This window comes from Bos javanicus, chromosome 1 (assembly GCF_032452875.1).
Source record: "Bos javanicus breed banteng chromosome 1, ARS-OSU_banteng_1.0, whole genome shotgun sequence".
Lineage (NCBI taxonomy): Eukaryota > Metazoa > Chordata > Mammalia > Artiodactyla > Bovidae > Bos > Bos javanicus.
In genome coordinates, this window is record NC_083868.1 from 56,614,288 (window position 1) to 56,627,706 (window position 13,419).

At 40.8% G+C, this 13,419-nt stretch overlaps 1 protein-coding gene across 3 annotated transcripts in view; it reads left to right on the top strand.

Annotated features, from left to right (window-relative positions):
- The window catches only part of CD96 (CD96 molecule), a 98,275-nt gene that overhangs the window by 17,174 nt on the left and 67,682 nt on the right, over nt 1-13,419 (top strand). For all 3 annotated transcript variants that reach the window (XM_061389485.1, XM_061389549.1, XM_061389492.1), the window contains exons 4-5: nt 9,357-9,564; nt 13,235-13,290. In XM_061389485.1, the coding sequence (XP_061245469.1) occupies nt 9,357-9,564; nt 13,235-13,290 (264 nt within the window). The remainder of the gene's footprint in view (nt 1-9,356; nt 9,565-13,234; nt 13,291-13,419) is intronic.

Below are 13,419 nucleotides of genomic sequence, written 5' to 3' on the forward strand. Positions count from 1 at the left end.
ATTAGTTAATGAGAAGCTCATTATCAATGACTAGATAACTAATAAGACATCCTCTAACAGTTGTCTTCAAAGAAACTAAGAAGGCTCTGTAAACATTATCTTTGAATCCTGCCAAGACATCTGAGATAAATAAGGGATGGAGAGATTGCATCTAAGGTCATAGTGAGAGAGTGAGTCCTAAACTTCTACTGAAACCTCAGGCCATGCTCTCACTTTAAAGAATGCATCATAATTGAGACAACTTGAGGAATCTTTTTGAAAGAAACTTCTTTTCAAAGGGAACATTGTATTGGCAAATATGCTGATTAAATTCCAACTGTGCATTCCCCTTTTAAATGTCGAAATCTTTTTACTCCTTTGATTTACATTCGTCCTCCACCCTACCAGCGCTGTGGGATTCAGCAAGTCTGAGATGAAATCATCTAATCTCCCATTATTAAGGAATAAACTACAGCTCTTTATGTCATGACTGTTATAAGTCTGCAGAGGATATAAATATCCCCTCAATCCATATTTTAGTACTTTAGTCTCTTGTTAAGCCAGCAGTAATAATCATAATGATAACCAATCATTCTTACAGATATGATATAATGTGACTTTTAGAAAAGGTTACAAAGAAATGATGAAGATGAGCTCAGGAGGGTAGAAACCCAGTATATTGGTGTATCGAACTCAGTAACTCTGGGGAGCTGCAGAATGTTCCCCACTTCAAGATCTGTGTTAAACCCTGGAAACAATTTGACAAACTAAAATTAGTTTAATCTAGGTCACTGGAAAACAAAAGCCACGTTCTGTATGTGGAATTTTATAAAATCTAATTCAGTTAATGACCTTCACGGGAAAGGTAATTATTGGGATTTTCAGTTATCATAAAAATATTATTGACTGTGCTTCCCTGATCCCATGCTGAGACTGTGTGAAATGTGTCCATGGAACAGATCCCTTGCATTCTGGAATTTTGCATTCCAGGACCACGACTACACTGAAGTAGAAAGGCATCTGGTGCCAACTGTGTATCTGACATTTCTGTAGCACAAGAGGTAACCAAGTAAGCACAGAGGATGTCAGTTGAGGGTCCGTGTGCATGATGTGATGACGAAAAAGTCACAGAATGTGTGTTTTTAGATGGAATGCAGTATGAAAAGGACAAATGATATTCTTCCCAGTTTATGTCCTGGGGTGTGAGCTTGCAGTCATCAGGGAAATTCTGCAGGGTTATTCTGGGAGCTTCTGAATTCCCTCTAATGTTCTGTGTTCATTCCAAACTATCGTCCTGATTTCCCACAGTATAAATTTCAGGTCAGTTGAACAAACATATGTGAATCTGTTTTAAGTGCTAGGTCCTACGGGGATAGAAACCTGTATTGGACATGTTTCCTACCATGAAATACAACTTTAATAAAAATGTAAAACAGCAACATGGAGGGAAAATAGTTTGATTCTGACTCAATGGACCTGGAAAAACCTCTTAGGTTATTTTTGAGCTGGATAATTAAAGCCAACAAGCAGCAGACATGTATTTCACCAAGACCCTGGGACCTGTGAGCACAAGTTGGCAGTACCCACTTCGTCAGGGTGGGAGAGATGTTGAGGGATGGTTGTTCCCAAACTTGATGGATAAAGAGAAACCCATGACTCTTCTCTTTAAAACCAGGGAAAGAAAGTGAGAAACATATCAAACAGTTCAATACTAATGATAAAGGCATACAACTAGAATCTAGATGCTTATTTCTTTAAATTTTTCTCTATAAATGTATCTTTTCTGTACTCTCTTCTTTATTATTTGTAATATTTTACATGTAAATGAAAATCAAAATGGGCTTCCCAGGTGGCACTAGTAAGTGCCACCTGCCAATGCAGGAAACATAAGAGATGTGGGTTCGATCCCTGGGTCAGGAAGATCCCCTGGAGGAGGGCATGCAACCCACTCCAGTATTTTTGCCTGGAGAATCCCTTGGATAGAGGAGCCTGGCGGGCCACAGTCCATGAGGTCACAAGAGTTGGACATGACTGAAGCTACAGTACCCACACACTGTAAACAATATTGGTCTTCCATGCCTATGGGAAGCCTAGCTATTCAGAAAAAACAGCTGTCACCTTCTATCTGCTGGCTTCTGACCCTAGCTACCTTCACCATAATCAAAATGGAAGTGTTAGCCAACCTACAAAATGTTGACAGCCAATTGTGTTGATTGGAAAAAATATTGTTGTGGATTTCTATAAAATGGACATGGGGAGCTTTACAAGCAGCCTGCTTTGATAGCACTGACTGGATGAGGAATAAATAGAGCAAAGTGAAGATAAGAAACAGTTAGGAGATAAGGAAGTATCAGTCGACGCAGTTCACAGAATTGATTGAATGGGCTCTGTACACTCAGCGCCTGCCTTGTGCTGTGGCACTACGCCTGCTCTGACATGGAGCTCAGGGCAGCCCAGCGATGAGGTAGCCTCACTAAATCAGATCGTACCATGGTCTCTTTTCTGCACTGAAAATTCTGATTCCAGTACTAAAATAGGAACCCTTCTGCAAATTATCTTAGGGTTTATCAGGTCATTAAGAGACACTGAGGAGAAGTTTTCCATGATTCAGTATGACCCCTCCCAGCCCTCATCATGCTAATTGTTTTATCCAACTCCTGTTTATTATTTCCTTATGTACTTATTTTCCTTCAGTGGATCCTGATTTTTTTTGTTTTCCTTGTGAATTTGTTCTTCTCCTCAAACAGACTCTCAGCAGAAATGTCAAGGACTGTCGGTTCTACAGCCTTTTTGAGGCTCTAAGAAGCAAAGTCATTAACAGCATGGCTTTTAGAGGGAGATTGTTGCATTCAAATCCTGTTTTCAAATCTGCATTTGCTAGCAGTGTGACCTAAGAGCTAGGATTAAGGTGAAGTGAGTAGGGCCTTCACCTTGGCTGCAAAATTTAAGGAAGTTCCCCCAAGAAACCAGTAATCACAATACTTTCAAGTATCAAAATTTACAGAAAATCCATGATAAACAAAATGCCAAATTTTTAAATAAAGGCACGATGTCTTCTGTTTGTTATGAGACCCTGCTATGCTCTTCAAGGAACAGGATTTTCGCAATCAGCCTGTGGTTCCTGGGTCTTTGTGGCATGGTGCCCCCTTAGGGCCATAGGCATGAAGGTTGACAAGGACAGGAGAAAAGATTGAACAATGCATGACTTTATGAAATCAGTTTTCAAATGTTAAACTGTAGAGTTTTTATTAACTTTTTCCACTGTTAAATATGTCAAAATATGGGAGGATATTTTGCTAAGTGCACATAAGGACACATATTTTTCCTTTTGTCTCAGAATTCTGTACAGCCTTGGATATGTTGCCCAGCCTGATTTTAGTTCTGTCATCCACAAAAAGGGATAATTATATAATACAATTATAATTTTATTGTAATTATATAATTATAGTACCAGCCCCATGGTGGTGTTGTGAGCTGGTGATTAACTTAACACAGTACCTATGTTCAATACATATTAAAAAGTAATTTTTAAAGAGTTCATTTTAGTACTCTCCATAATTCTTTAATTTAACCATGCAGAGAGTAAATACTCATGAATTCACAGCAAGCTGATCCAGTTCAGGTTGTAAGACAGTGATTTAGTATTAATTGAACATTTGTTGAGTGTTAGGACTCATGTAGGTATATCCTGTACACTAGCTAATTACATCTACATTCTCATTCTATTGTAAGGGTCCGTCAAGTTGTAAATTTCATGAAGTTTTAGAAATATTTATTAATATTTTAGGGATTCCCAGGTAGCGCAGGGGTAAAGAATCCATCTGCCAGTGAAGGAGACAGGAGTTCGAACCCTGGGTCAGGAAGGTCCCCTAGAGGAGAAAATGGCAACCCGTTCCAGTATTCTTGCCTGGAAAATCCCATGGACAGGGGAGCCCGGTGGACTATAAACCACAAAGAGTCAATTATAGGTCACAAAGAGTCAGACATGACTGAGCACTCACACACATTACTATTTTAAAAAATATCAAAAGAAGAAAAGAAAAACAGCCAAGAACAAAGATTCTGTGCAAGATCACCTACCAGTCTTTCTTGCAGAAAAAATACCCTAGAATCATTCTTATCAGGTGAGGGTTGAGGTGTATTCTGGGACACCTGTCACCAAAGGTAGGTCAGGTCAGTTCAGTTTTGTGTCTAACTCTTTGTGACCCCATGAACTGCAGCACACCAGGCTTCCCTGTCCATCACCAACTCCCAGAGCTTACTCAAACTCATGTCCATTGAGTTGATGATGCCATCCAACCATCTCATCCTTTCCATCCCCTTCTCCACCTTCAATCCTTCCCAGCATCATGGTCTTTTCAAATCAGTCAGTTCTGTACATCAGGTGGCCAAAGTATTAGAGTTTCAGCTTCAGCATCAGTCCTTCCAATGAATATTCAGGACTGATTTCCTTTAGGATGGACTGGTTGGATGTCCTTACAGTCCAAGGGACTGTCAAGAGTCTTCTCCAACACCACAGTTCAAAGCATCGATTCTTCAGTGCTCAGCTTTCTTTATAGTCCAACTCTCACATCCATACATGACTACTAGAAAAACCATAGCTCTGACTAGATGGACCTTTGTTGGCAAAGTATTGTATGCTGTCTAGGTTGGTCATTGCTTTTCTTCCAAGGAGCAAGCCTCTTTTAATTTCATGGCTGCAGTCAGCATCTGCAGTGATTTTGGAGCCCCCCAAAATAAAGTCTGTCACTGTTTCCATTGTTTCCCCATCTATTTGCCATGAAGTGATGAGACCGGATGCCATGATCTTAGGTTTCTGAATGTTGAGTTTTTCACTCTCCTCTTTCCCTTTCATCAAGAGGCTCTTTAGTTCTTTACTTTCTGCCATAAAGGTGGTGTCATCTGCATATCTGAAGTTATTGATATATCTTGGCAATCTTGATTCCAGCTTGTGTGTGTTTCATCCAGTCCTGCATTTCTCATAATGTACTCTGCATATAAGTTAAATAAGCAGCGTGACAATATACAGCTTTGACGTACTCCTTTACCGATTTGGAACCAGTCTGTTGTTCCATGTCTAGTTCTAATTGTTGCTTCTTGATCTGCATACAGATTTCTCAGGAGGCAGGTCAGGTGGTCTGGTATTCCCAACTCTTTCAGAATTTTCCACAGTTTGTTGTAATCCACACAAAGGCTTTGGTATAGTCAATACAGCAGAAATAGATGTTTCTCTGGAACTCTCTTGCTTTTTTGGTGATCCAGTGGATGTTGGCAATTTAATCTCTGGTTCCTCTTTTCTAAATCCAGCTTGAACATCTGGAAGTTCACGATTCACGTCCTGTTGAAGCCTGGCTTGGAGAATTTTGAGCATTACTTTGCTAGTGTGTGCTGCTGCTGCTGCTGCTAAGTCACTTCAGTCATGTCCGTCTCTGTGCAACCCCATAGATGGCAGCCCACCAGGTTCCCCTGTCCCTGGGATTCTCCAGGCAAGAACACTGGAGTTGGTTGCCATTTCCTTCTCCAATGCATGAAAGTGGAAAGTGAAAGTGAAGTCGCTCAGTCGTGTCCGACTCTTTGCAACCCCATGGACTGCAGCCTACCAGGCTCCTCCATTCATGGGATTTTCCAGGCAAGAGTACTGGAGTGGGGTGCCATCGCCTTCTCCCACTAGTGTGTGAGATAAGTGCAATTGTGTGGTAGTTTGAACATTCTTTGGCATTGCCTTTCTTTGGGATTGGAATGAAAACTGATCTTTTCCAGTCCTGTGGCCACTGCTGAGTTTTCCAAATTTGCTGGAATATTGAATACAGCACTTTCACAGCATCATTTTTTAGGATTTGAAATAGCTAAAGGTAGGTCAATATATCATAAAAGGCTCCTTTCAATCAGCAACCTGTCCACACCTCCAGGATCTCCCATTTATATAAAAACCTTTGGCTTCCTGGAATTTCTTTTAAATTTTTCATTCTAGATAATCCACAAAACTGTTTTATTTGTTTTGTGATGGTTTGGATTTATTAAGATGTAATGTCTCAGAGACATTTTTGTCTCTTTCTTGGTGCTGTGACTTAAGTATCTTCTCTCTATGACATTTGAGCAAGTTATGTAATCTTGGTTTATTCCAGATTGTTTTAAGGATTAAATAAGACTTAAAAGAACTTGGCAAAGCACCTAAAAGTAGGTGCTAAATAAACTTAAGCTATGACTAATAATGTTAAGATTTAGTTGTGGTCATATTAATAGTATTTAGTAGTAATACTAAATAGTAATAGTATTAGTAATAGTAATTTAGTTGTGGGCACAATAATAGTATTGTCTCTCCCTCTCCCAGCACTAGATATTTCATTGTTTGCCTGCTTTTTGTCACCTCTCTTCCCATTTGCTCCATGAAAGTGCTCACATGCAGGTTCTTGCCCCATCCCCTTTATATCTGGAGCTTCTACAATCTCTCAGGATCTCTTGATGTTATAGGTTACAGGGACACTTTGCAACCAAATCCATCTTTCCCAATGAAGGGACAAATCCCTCCTCTATAGAAGTCGAACTCCCCCAAAACAAGCAAAAAAACCTAAGCCTGATTTCTTTTAAAAATATCTTTTCTCCATCAGTTAAACTACTTTGGCCAGTCACTCCCAGATACACAACAAGTAAAAAGCCGTATTCTCACCAATCTCCAACCTCAGCCTCTGACCACATATCTTCCCACAACAAAGTGACAGATGGAAACTTTCCAAATGGCAAGGCATTTACTAAAAGATCAAGCATTTTGAACTTCTTGATTCTCACAGAAACAGTCCCTTGCATAAAACAAGAACAGTGAAACAGCTTGTACTGAAGGACCTGCAGGGCGAGCCTGCTTCCTTACATAGTAAGTTCCCTACATATGAACGAGTTCCATTCTGAGAGTGTTTTCGTAAGTCCAGTTTGTGAGTCCAGCAAAGTTAACCTAGGTACCCAACTAACACATTCAGCTATACAGTACCATACTATAACTTTTCACACACATTAAAAAAAAAAAAAAAAACATTTTCAATCTTACAGGACAGTCCCTTGAAAAGTACAGTAGTATAGTGCAACAGCTGGCACACAGGGGCTGGCATCAAGTGAACAGCCAAGAAGAGTTACTGACTGGAGAAGGGAGTAGAAGGGGGAGAGGATAGATCTGAAGGATTGTCAGCAATAGGAGATGGAGAGAAAGCTGCAGTTTCACTCACGCCTGACGATGGTACAGTTTCTCATTCTTGGCTGGATTCAAATCTATGTACCCTCTTGAAAAAATGATCCAGTGATGTCTGGGTAGCAGCTCTTTTTTTCCTGATCATAGATGACACGATAGCCCTGGATTGCATTCTAAGTGACTGCTGCAGCCTTTGCATACTGTTCTACATTTGGGTCCTGTGCCTCAAAAGCTAACAGTGCCACCTCAAATAAAGAACGTCCCCTTGCTGTGTCCCATGTCATGAATCTTTTTGGTTCTTTGGTTTCTTCTTCTTCCTCTGGTCTCTGTTCTCTCTCTGGGCCTCCAGTTCCATCAGGTCTTCATTAGTAAGTTACACAAAGTAAGTGCACAAAAGCACAACCCCTTGTAGAGAATGCATGCACATGACAATGTACACCAGACACGTGAACTAATTTACATGATTAAACATGCAAACGCATGTCCCCATCTTTGAAAGTTCACAGCACGAATGTTCATATATCGGGGATTTATATACTGGCCTCAAGATCACAGAGGCTGAGTGAAATGCCTTCCTGTTTCTTCTGCTGTCACCACCCAATACTTAGGGCCCCTTTTGGGGCCCCTTCTCCAGAACATAATCGGAGGCCCCTGTCTCCCTTTAATTTTCTGTATTCTTTCTTGTTAGGAATACAGCAACCCAAAGTATCAGGTCCATCTTTATGTGGGTACATACTTTGCTTCAGGAGTAAGTCTGTGATTCTCTGCAGGCAGTACTATCTATTTGCAGGTAAAGCTGGTACCAAGAAAAATGGTGCCTTATGTAAGAGTTTCTACTAAGTGTATTCTGGAAATACCTATATAAACCATAAAAGAAGTCTGTCTTCCTGTTTACACTTCCTGTTCTGCTCCCAGCTCATACTTGAATTCTCTCCCTCACCTAGCTTCCTTTCTTCAATGCAGAATCTGTCTAATTTTTTGAACTAGAGATTCCAAGTCACAGACCTTTGTTTTCATTGTTTCATGACTTCTTTCCCATCTAATGCATCCCTGTTCAGCCTTCTCCTTTTCAGTTCCTTGCATTTTCCCCCAGCCCCTACAAATAATGATTCACCTATTGTTTGGCATTAGACCAGTGGTTCTCAGCCCTGGCTTCTCCAAGGACCTTTTTAAAAAAGTGCCCTGGGATGAGGCTTATCCCAAAACAACTGCACTAGAATCTCCAGAGAAGAAGCTGTGCATCAAAATGTGTTCAAAGCACTCAGTTGAAAATGCTGAGTTATAAAGGAGTATAAATATAAAGTCATAACCTTCCTTGACATTTATGCCCCTCAAGAGTCCCTTCCTCATTAGACCCTTAGTCAGCACATGCACTGACACTGACCAACACTGTGACACCTTGTCCATGAAATTCAGGATAAGACAAGAATGATGGGAGCATTTTCCATAGACCTATAAAAGAATATGGACTAGAGGAACCAAGTACTCCAGTTAAACTCTGATCTCCAAATTCAGATTAGCATTTATAGCCCAATCTTTATGTGTCCTCTTTGAAGGTCACAGACACAGAAATAAGAGCAGAGGCTAGAAGTTGCCAAAGGGCACAGTATTTAAGGAGGCACCCTCTTTCAGTGCCCTTCCTGCACTTATAAGACCCTGAGAGTGAGTGCATCCTTAAACTTTGCATTTTAGGAGTCTCTCTTTACCTCATCCTAGTCTTCATTCCAAGTGGAGCTAAAGTGAGAGCTTTTCTAAAGGAATGCTGGGAAGAAAGGATGATTGTAATCATCCAGTTCAGTGAAAATTTAATGAGTAAAACTGATACAGCCCCCTGAAAATATCCTAGCATTATGATTTCAGAAATTGAAATGAGAATTATGACCTGACATTAATTCCCAGGGCTGTACCCTCCCCCAAATCCCACTGTCAATATGCAGCTCATGAAAGGTGATGGAGGAGAAGTTTTAATCAGAAGAGCAGCAATTTCTATTCGTGTTAGGAGAGAATGACAGTATATTTTAAATTGAAAGTTGAGTGTAATGATACTTTCTCTAGTAACATACTCAATATCTCTTAATTTCAATTCTTCATTCATCATCTCCGTTGTCACAAAGTACAACTGGATTACTCTGTGTGGAATGCCTAGTCCAGAGCTGGCATGATTGAGCGCTCAAAGCTGGTAACCATTTTGTCTCATCAGGAGGATAATGGAACTCAGAAAACACTTACCGCTGGAGGTCACCCCATCAGCAATTCCGCGTTATTTAAAGACAGAGTCCGGATAGGTACAGACTACGGGCTCTACCTCTCGCCAGTCCAAATCCACGATGATGGCCGGAAGTTCTCCTGCCACGTTGTAGTCAGGCCTGGCAGAGTCTTGAGGAGCTCCACCACAGTCAAGGTTTTTGGTAAGAGTTTCTGTTCTCTGGAGTCCCTGCCATGCTCCTGTTACTGTCTCCAGATTCTTCCCCCACCAAAGATGAAACACTCTGTTAGCTAGAGAGCAGCCACTCAAGAGTCCCCATTCTCGAGTTCTGTTTGTCTTGACACTTGTCATTCATGTTGGGGGTGGGGACGAGGGAAGGAAGCTAAAGAATGATGATTCAGCTGCCATAGATCATCAGTTTCCTGGTGACCACTAACCACTACCTTACGAGCACTACCTTATGGTTTTCCATATGACCACTACTTTATGGTTTTAACATCTCCTGAGAATACGGGAAGTCTCTTTCGTTATAACTGCCACAATCTAATTGCTTAGTTGTCTAGTTGTATTAGTTGCTTGCTGGAGCAAGGTGGAATAAGACCAGTGTGAGAAAAGGTAGACGACAAACACAGCTCCAAAGAAACTCTGCAGGAGTCCTCTCGCCCCCACCAAGGCCAGCTGGGGTGAGAGACTGTCCAGCTCCTCCAGCAAAGAAACCTGCAGGGCTGGCCCTCTGACCCTGCATTTGCAGGAAAGTGGGGCTTAGCTGAAATATTCACTGTGGCCTCAATCAGACTACAGAGACTCTGCAGGTTGCAAATTTAAGGGAAATGGGAAAATTCTGTTTTGTTCAGTGATGCAAGGAAATATTAATTAATAGAAACTTGTTGGCTTTAGATATTTTTCATTTTTGTGACCAAGAACTGTGTTTCTCAAAACATCATTTTTCTGTTATTTTTATTTTTTGAATTTATTTTTTTATTAAAACATCATTTTTAAATGAAGGCCAAGAGGAAGGCAGTGATGTGGATGAGCAATTCATTGTTTTTGAAAATGAGGTAAAAGAGAAAATAATTCACAAAACCTAAGAGCATGGACTGGTAGATTTTTTTCTCAGTTAACCAAATGATAGGATAAGTGAAAAATCTTTGTTTTTATCTAGAATCTTATTGAATTACTACTAGAGATCACACAATCCAGTATTTTAAAGGAAATGAAAACCCTTTAGTTCATAAATAAGGAAATAGCTGCAGCCAAAATGTGTTTGAAGTCTCTTGCCGATAGCTTTTCCTATATGTCTTTCTTTGATTCGCACTGTCTTTCTCTTGCCTTCCTTCCCTTGCTGCTTCCTTACCTCTGTCTTTCTCTGTCTCACCTCTGGGATGGGTTAGGGAAGAATCAATTGCCCCCGTGATCAGGTTCCCTATGGGGCCTAGACAGTGTCCTGTGATGAGTTGGAAAGACTGTTCATCTCTTTGATTGATAACACCATTCTCTCATTTATGGGGTGTGACTGTCTTAGCCCAAACACGAGACTGATTCATCTGGCCTCACTATTGGCAAATCGATGGAGGCAGTCATCCAGGATGTGAAAAGAAATAATTCTGTGTTAGGCAAACTGTGTCCCATTTGACCAGGGATTTTTGTACCATAACTCGATCTAATTGCCCTGTCAACATTTAAACCATGTCCTGTATCTCTTTGCTGCATTAAAGTATCTTCATCTTGGTCTAGAATGCTTTTCACTCTTTTCCATCTCATCCTTATGCCCTTCCACATCTCTCTGCCTCTATATTTTTGTTTGCTTCTTCTTTGAACTCCTTTCAGTGAATATGTAAAAATACAAGACACTGCTGACTTGTTCAAATAACTAGACTTTTCTGCTTTCTGATTTTCTCCTTTAGCAAATGAGCCAGATAGGTTGTGTTTGGACAGTCTTATCCAGTCTTTAATCTATTTGGGGTGTCACCCAAGTGTATATCATAGTGATCCTGGCACAGAGTTATACTGCATATCTTATTCAGGACCCACTCTGCGTCCCCAGGTGATTCCTCAAATAGAATAAGCCAAAAATAAAAACACGAAAACCTTGAAATAAATACTCATATGTGTCACTGAGCCATTCTACAAGCCCTTCATCCAGTTTATTTCTCCTTCCTGAACACCTTTGTTCTCTACCAGACCATAAACTGGAAGCTTCCCCTCTGCCACTTCCTGGATCCCCCTCACTAGTCTCCTATGACTTGACCTTCCTTATGGGGAGTCCCCTGCCATCACAAGTTTGTTCTCCCACAATCTTGATTCCCCCCGAATAATCTGTTTCTATCTATCACCCCTGCAAATTTTAGTATACTTGTTCCTGCTTTCAGGCCCTTCATTCTACCAGCATTTGCTGCTAATAAGAGGTCAGAAATAGGGCTTCTCCCATTACTATTGTATCTTGGTTTGGGTTCCCCTAAAAGAAAACTTTGAGACAAGGATTTGAATTAATTTATTAGAGAGATAATCCTAGGAAATATAGGAGTGAGAAAAATATGTCAAGGAAGGGAAGGAAGATAATAAAATGTATATAATCAAGCCAGTTAGCAATGTGGGCTTAGAGCTCACTCCCACTGGGACATTGTGGAAGAACACGCATCAGAGTTATCCGCGACAAAGGTGAGGAAGCTGGGGCATTATCCACAACTCCCCACCTACTACCACCATTAACCCTCTGGGACTTCCAGTCTGCCCTGTTTGTGGACTGAGTGAGTGTCCATAACCCCAGCAAATCTTCAGGAGAGAGTCATAGGTGTGCCCAGCAAGAGGCTGTGTGGATGCAGCAGAGGCTAAGTGGATGTAGCAGACACTGATGGTAGCCGTGACAAGGGTCTTAATATTTTATCCACTGGTTCATAGAGGACTATGTCTGTTATACTCAACTTATCTTGAGGCTACTTCAGTTCAGCATGATGTTCTCAATGTCTGTTTTATGCTGTGCATTATCAATGCTATAGATGGAGAGATGAATAAAGCATCCTGGCTTTAGGAACTTACAGTTTAGCAGAACAACAAAATCAGTGAAACAGTCCCTGATCTTTTCTGATGCCAAGCAACTAAATAAGAACCAGGTGTTTTCCCAGTTCCCTTCAGGGGCCTTAACTTATGCTTTATTTCTAGACCTGTGGGCACATAGACTGTTCCTCTCTTTTCTCTGCCCACTGCCTGTCCCCTCCCCTCCCTCACATTCCTACTTTCACCTGCTCCTCTTGTTGCAGTTTAGTTGCTAAGTCATGCCCAACCATTTCGCAACCCCACAGACTGTAGCCTACCAGGTTCCTCTGTCTGCAGAATTTCCCAGGCAAGGATACTGGAGTGGATTGCCGTTTCCTTCTCCAGGAAATCTTCCTAACTCAGGGATCAAACCCTCATCTCCTGCATTGACAGGTGGATTCTTTACCACTAAGCCACCTGAAAAAGCCCTTTTCACCTGACTCACCCATAATCATCTTTAAAGCATCAAATGTCCCCTCTTCCAAAAGCCTCCTCTTATTCCCCAAGATTGGGTTAGCAGCTGCTCTTAAAAGCTTTCTTCAAATCCTACATGTCCCTAAAAACAGTTCTTATATCAATTCTAATTTCTAGTTTTTGTACATGCATTTTCCATGTAAATGTAAATTTCTCAATGAATATGATGTGTCTACCTTTGTTTCCTTGGCATCTAATATACTGCTGGAACACAGTGGGAGTTTAATAAATATCTGATGAGTTATGAATTTTTCACACACATGCATGTGCGCGCGCACACACACACACACACACACACACACACACTAGTGACCAGGCAGGGTATCATTCAGGACCACTAACTAACTGTTTTATTTGCCTTTAAGCTAAGCCGGAAATCCCCATGATTGTGGAAAATAACTCCATGGATGTCATTGGAGAGGTGAGTCACATTAAAGCCTTTGAAAATTGACAGTATAATATGTCAAGGTGTGTTCATTTGCCTCATTGCTCAGAATGTTTTCTCAAAGGACCTTAATCCAATTAATTTCTGATAGGAATAAAGGTAAGC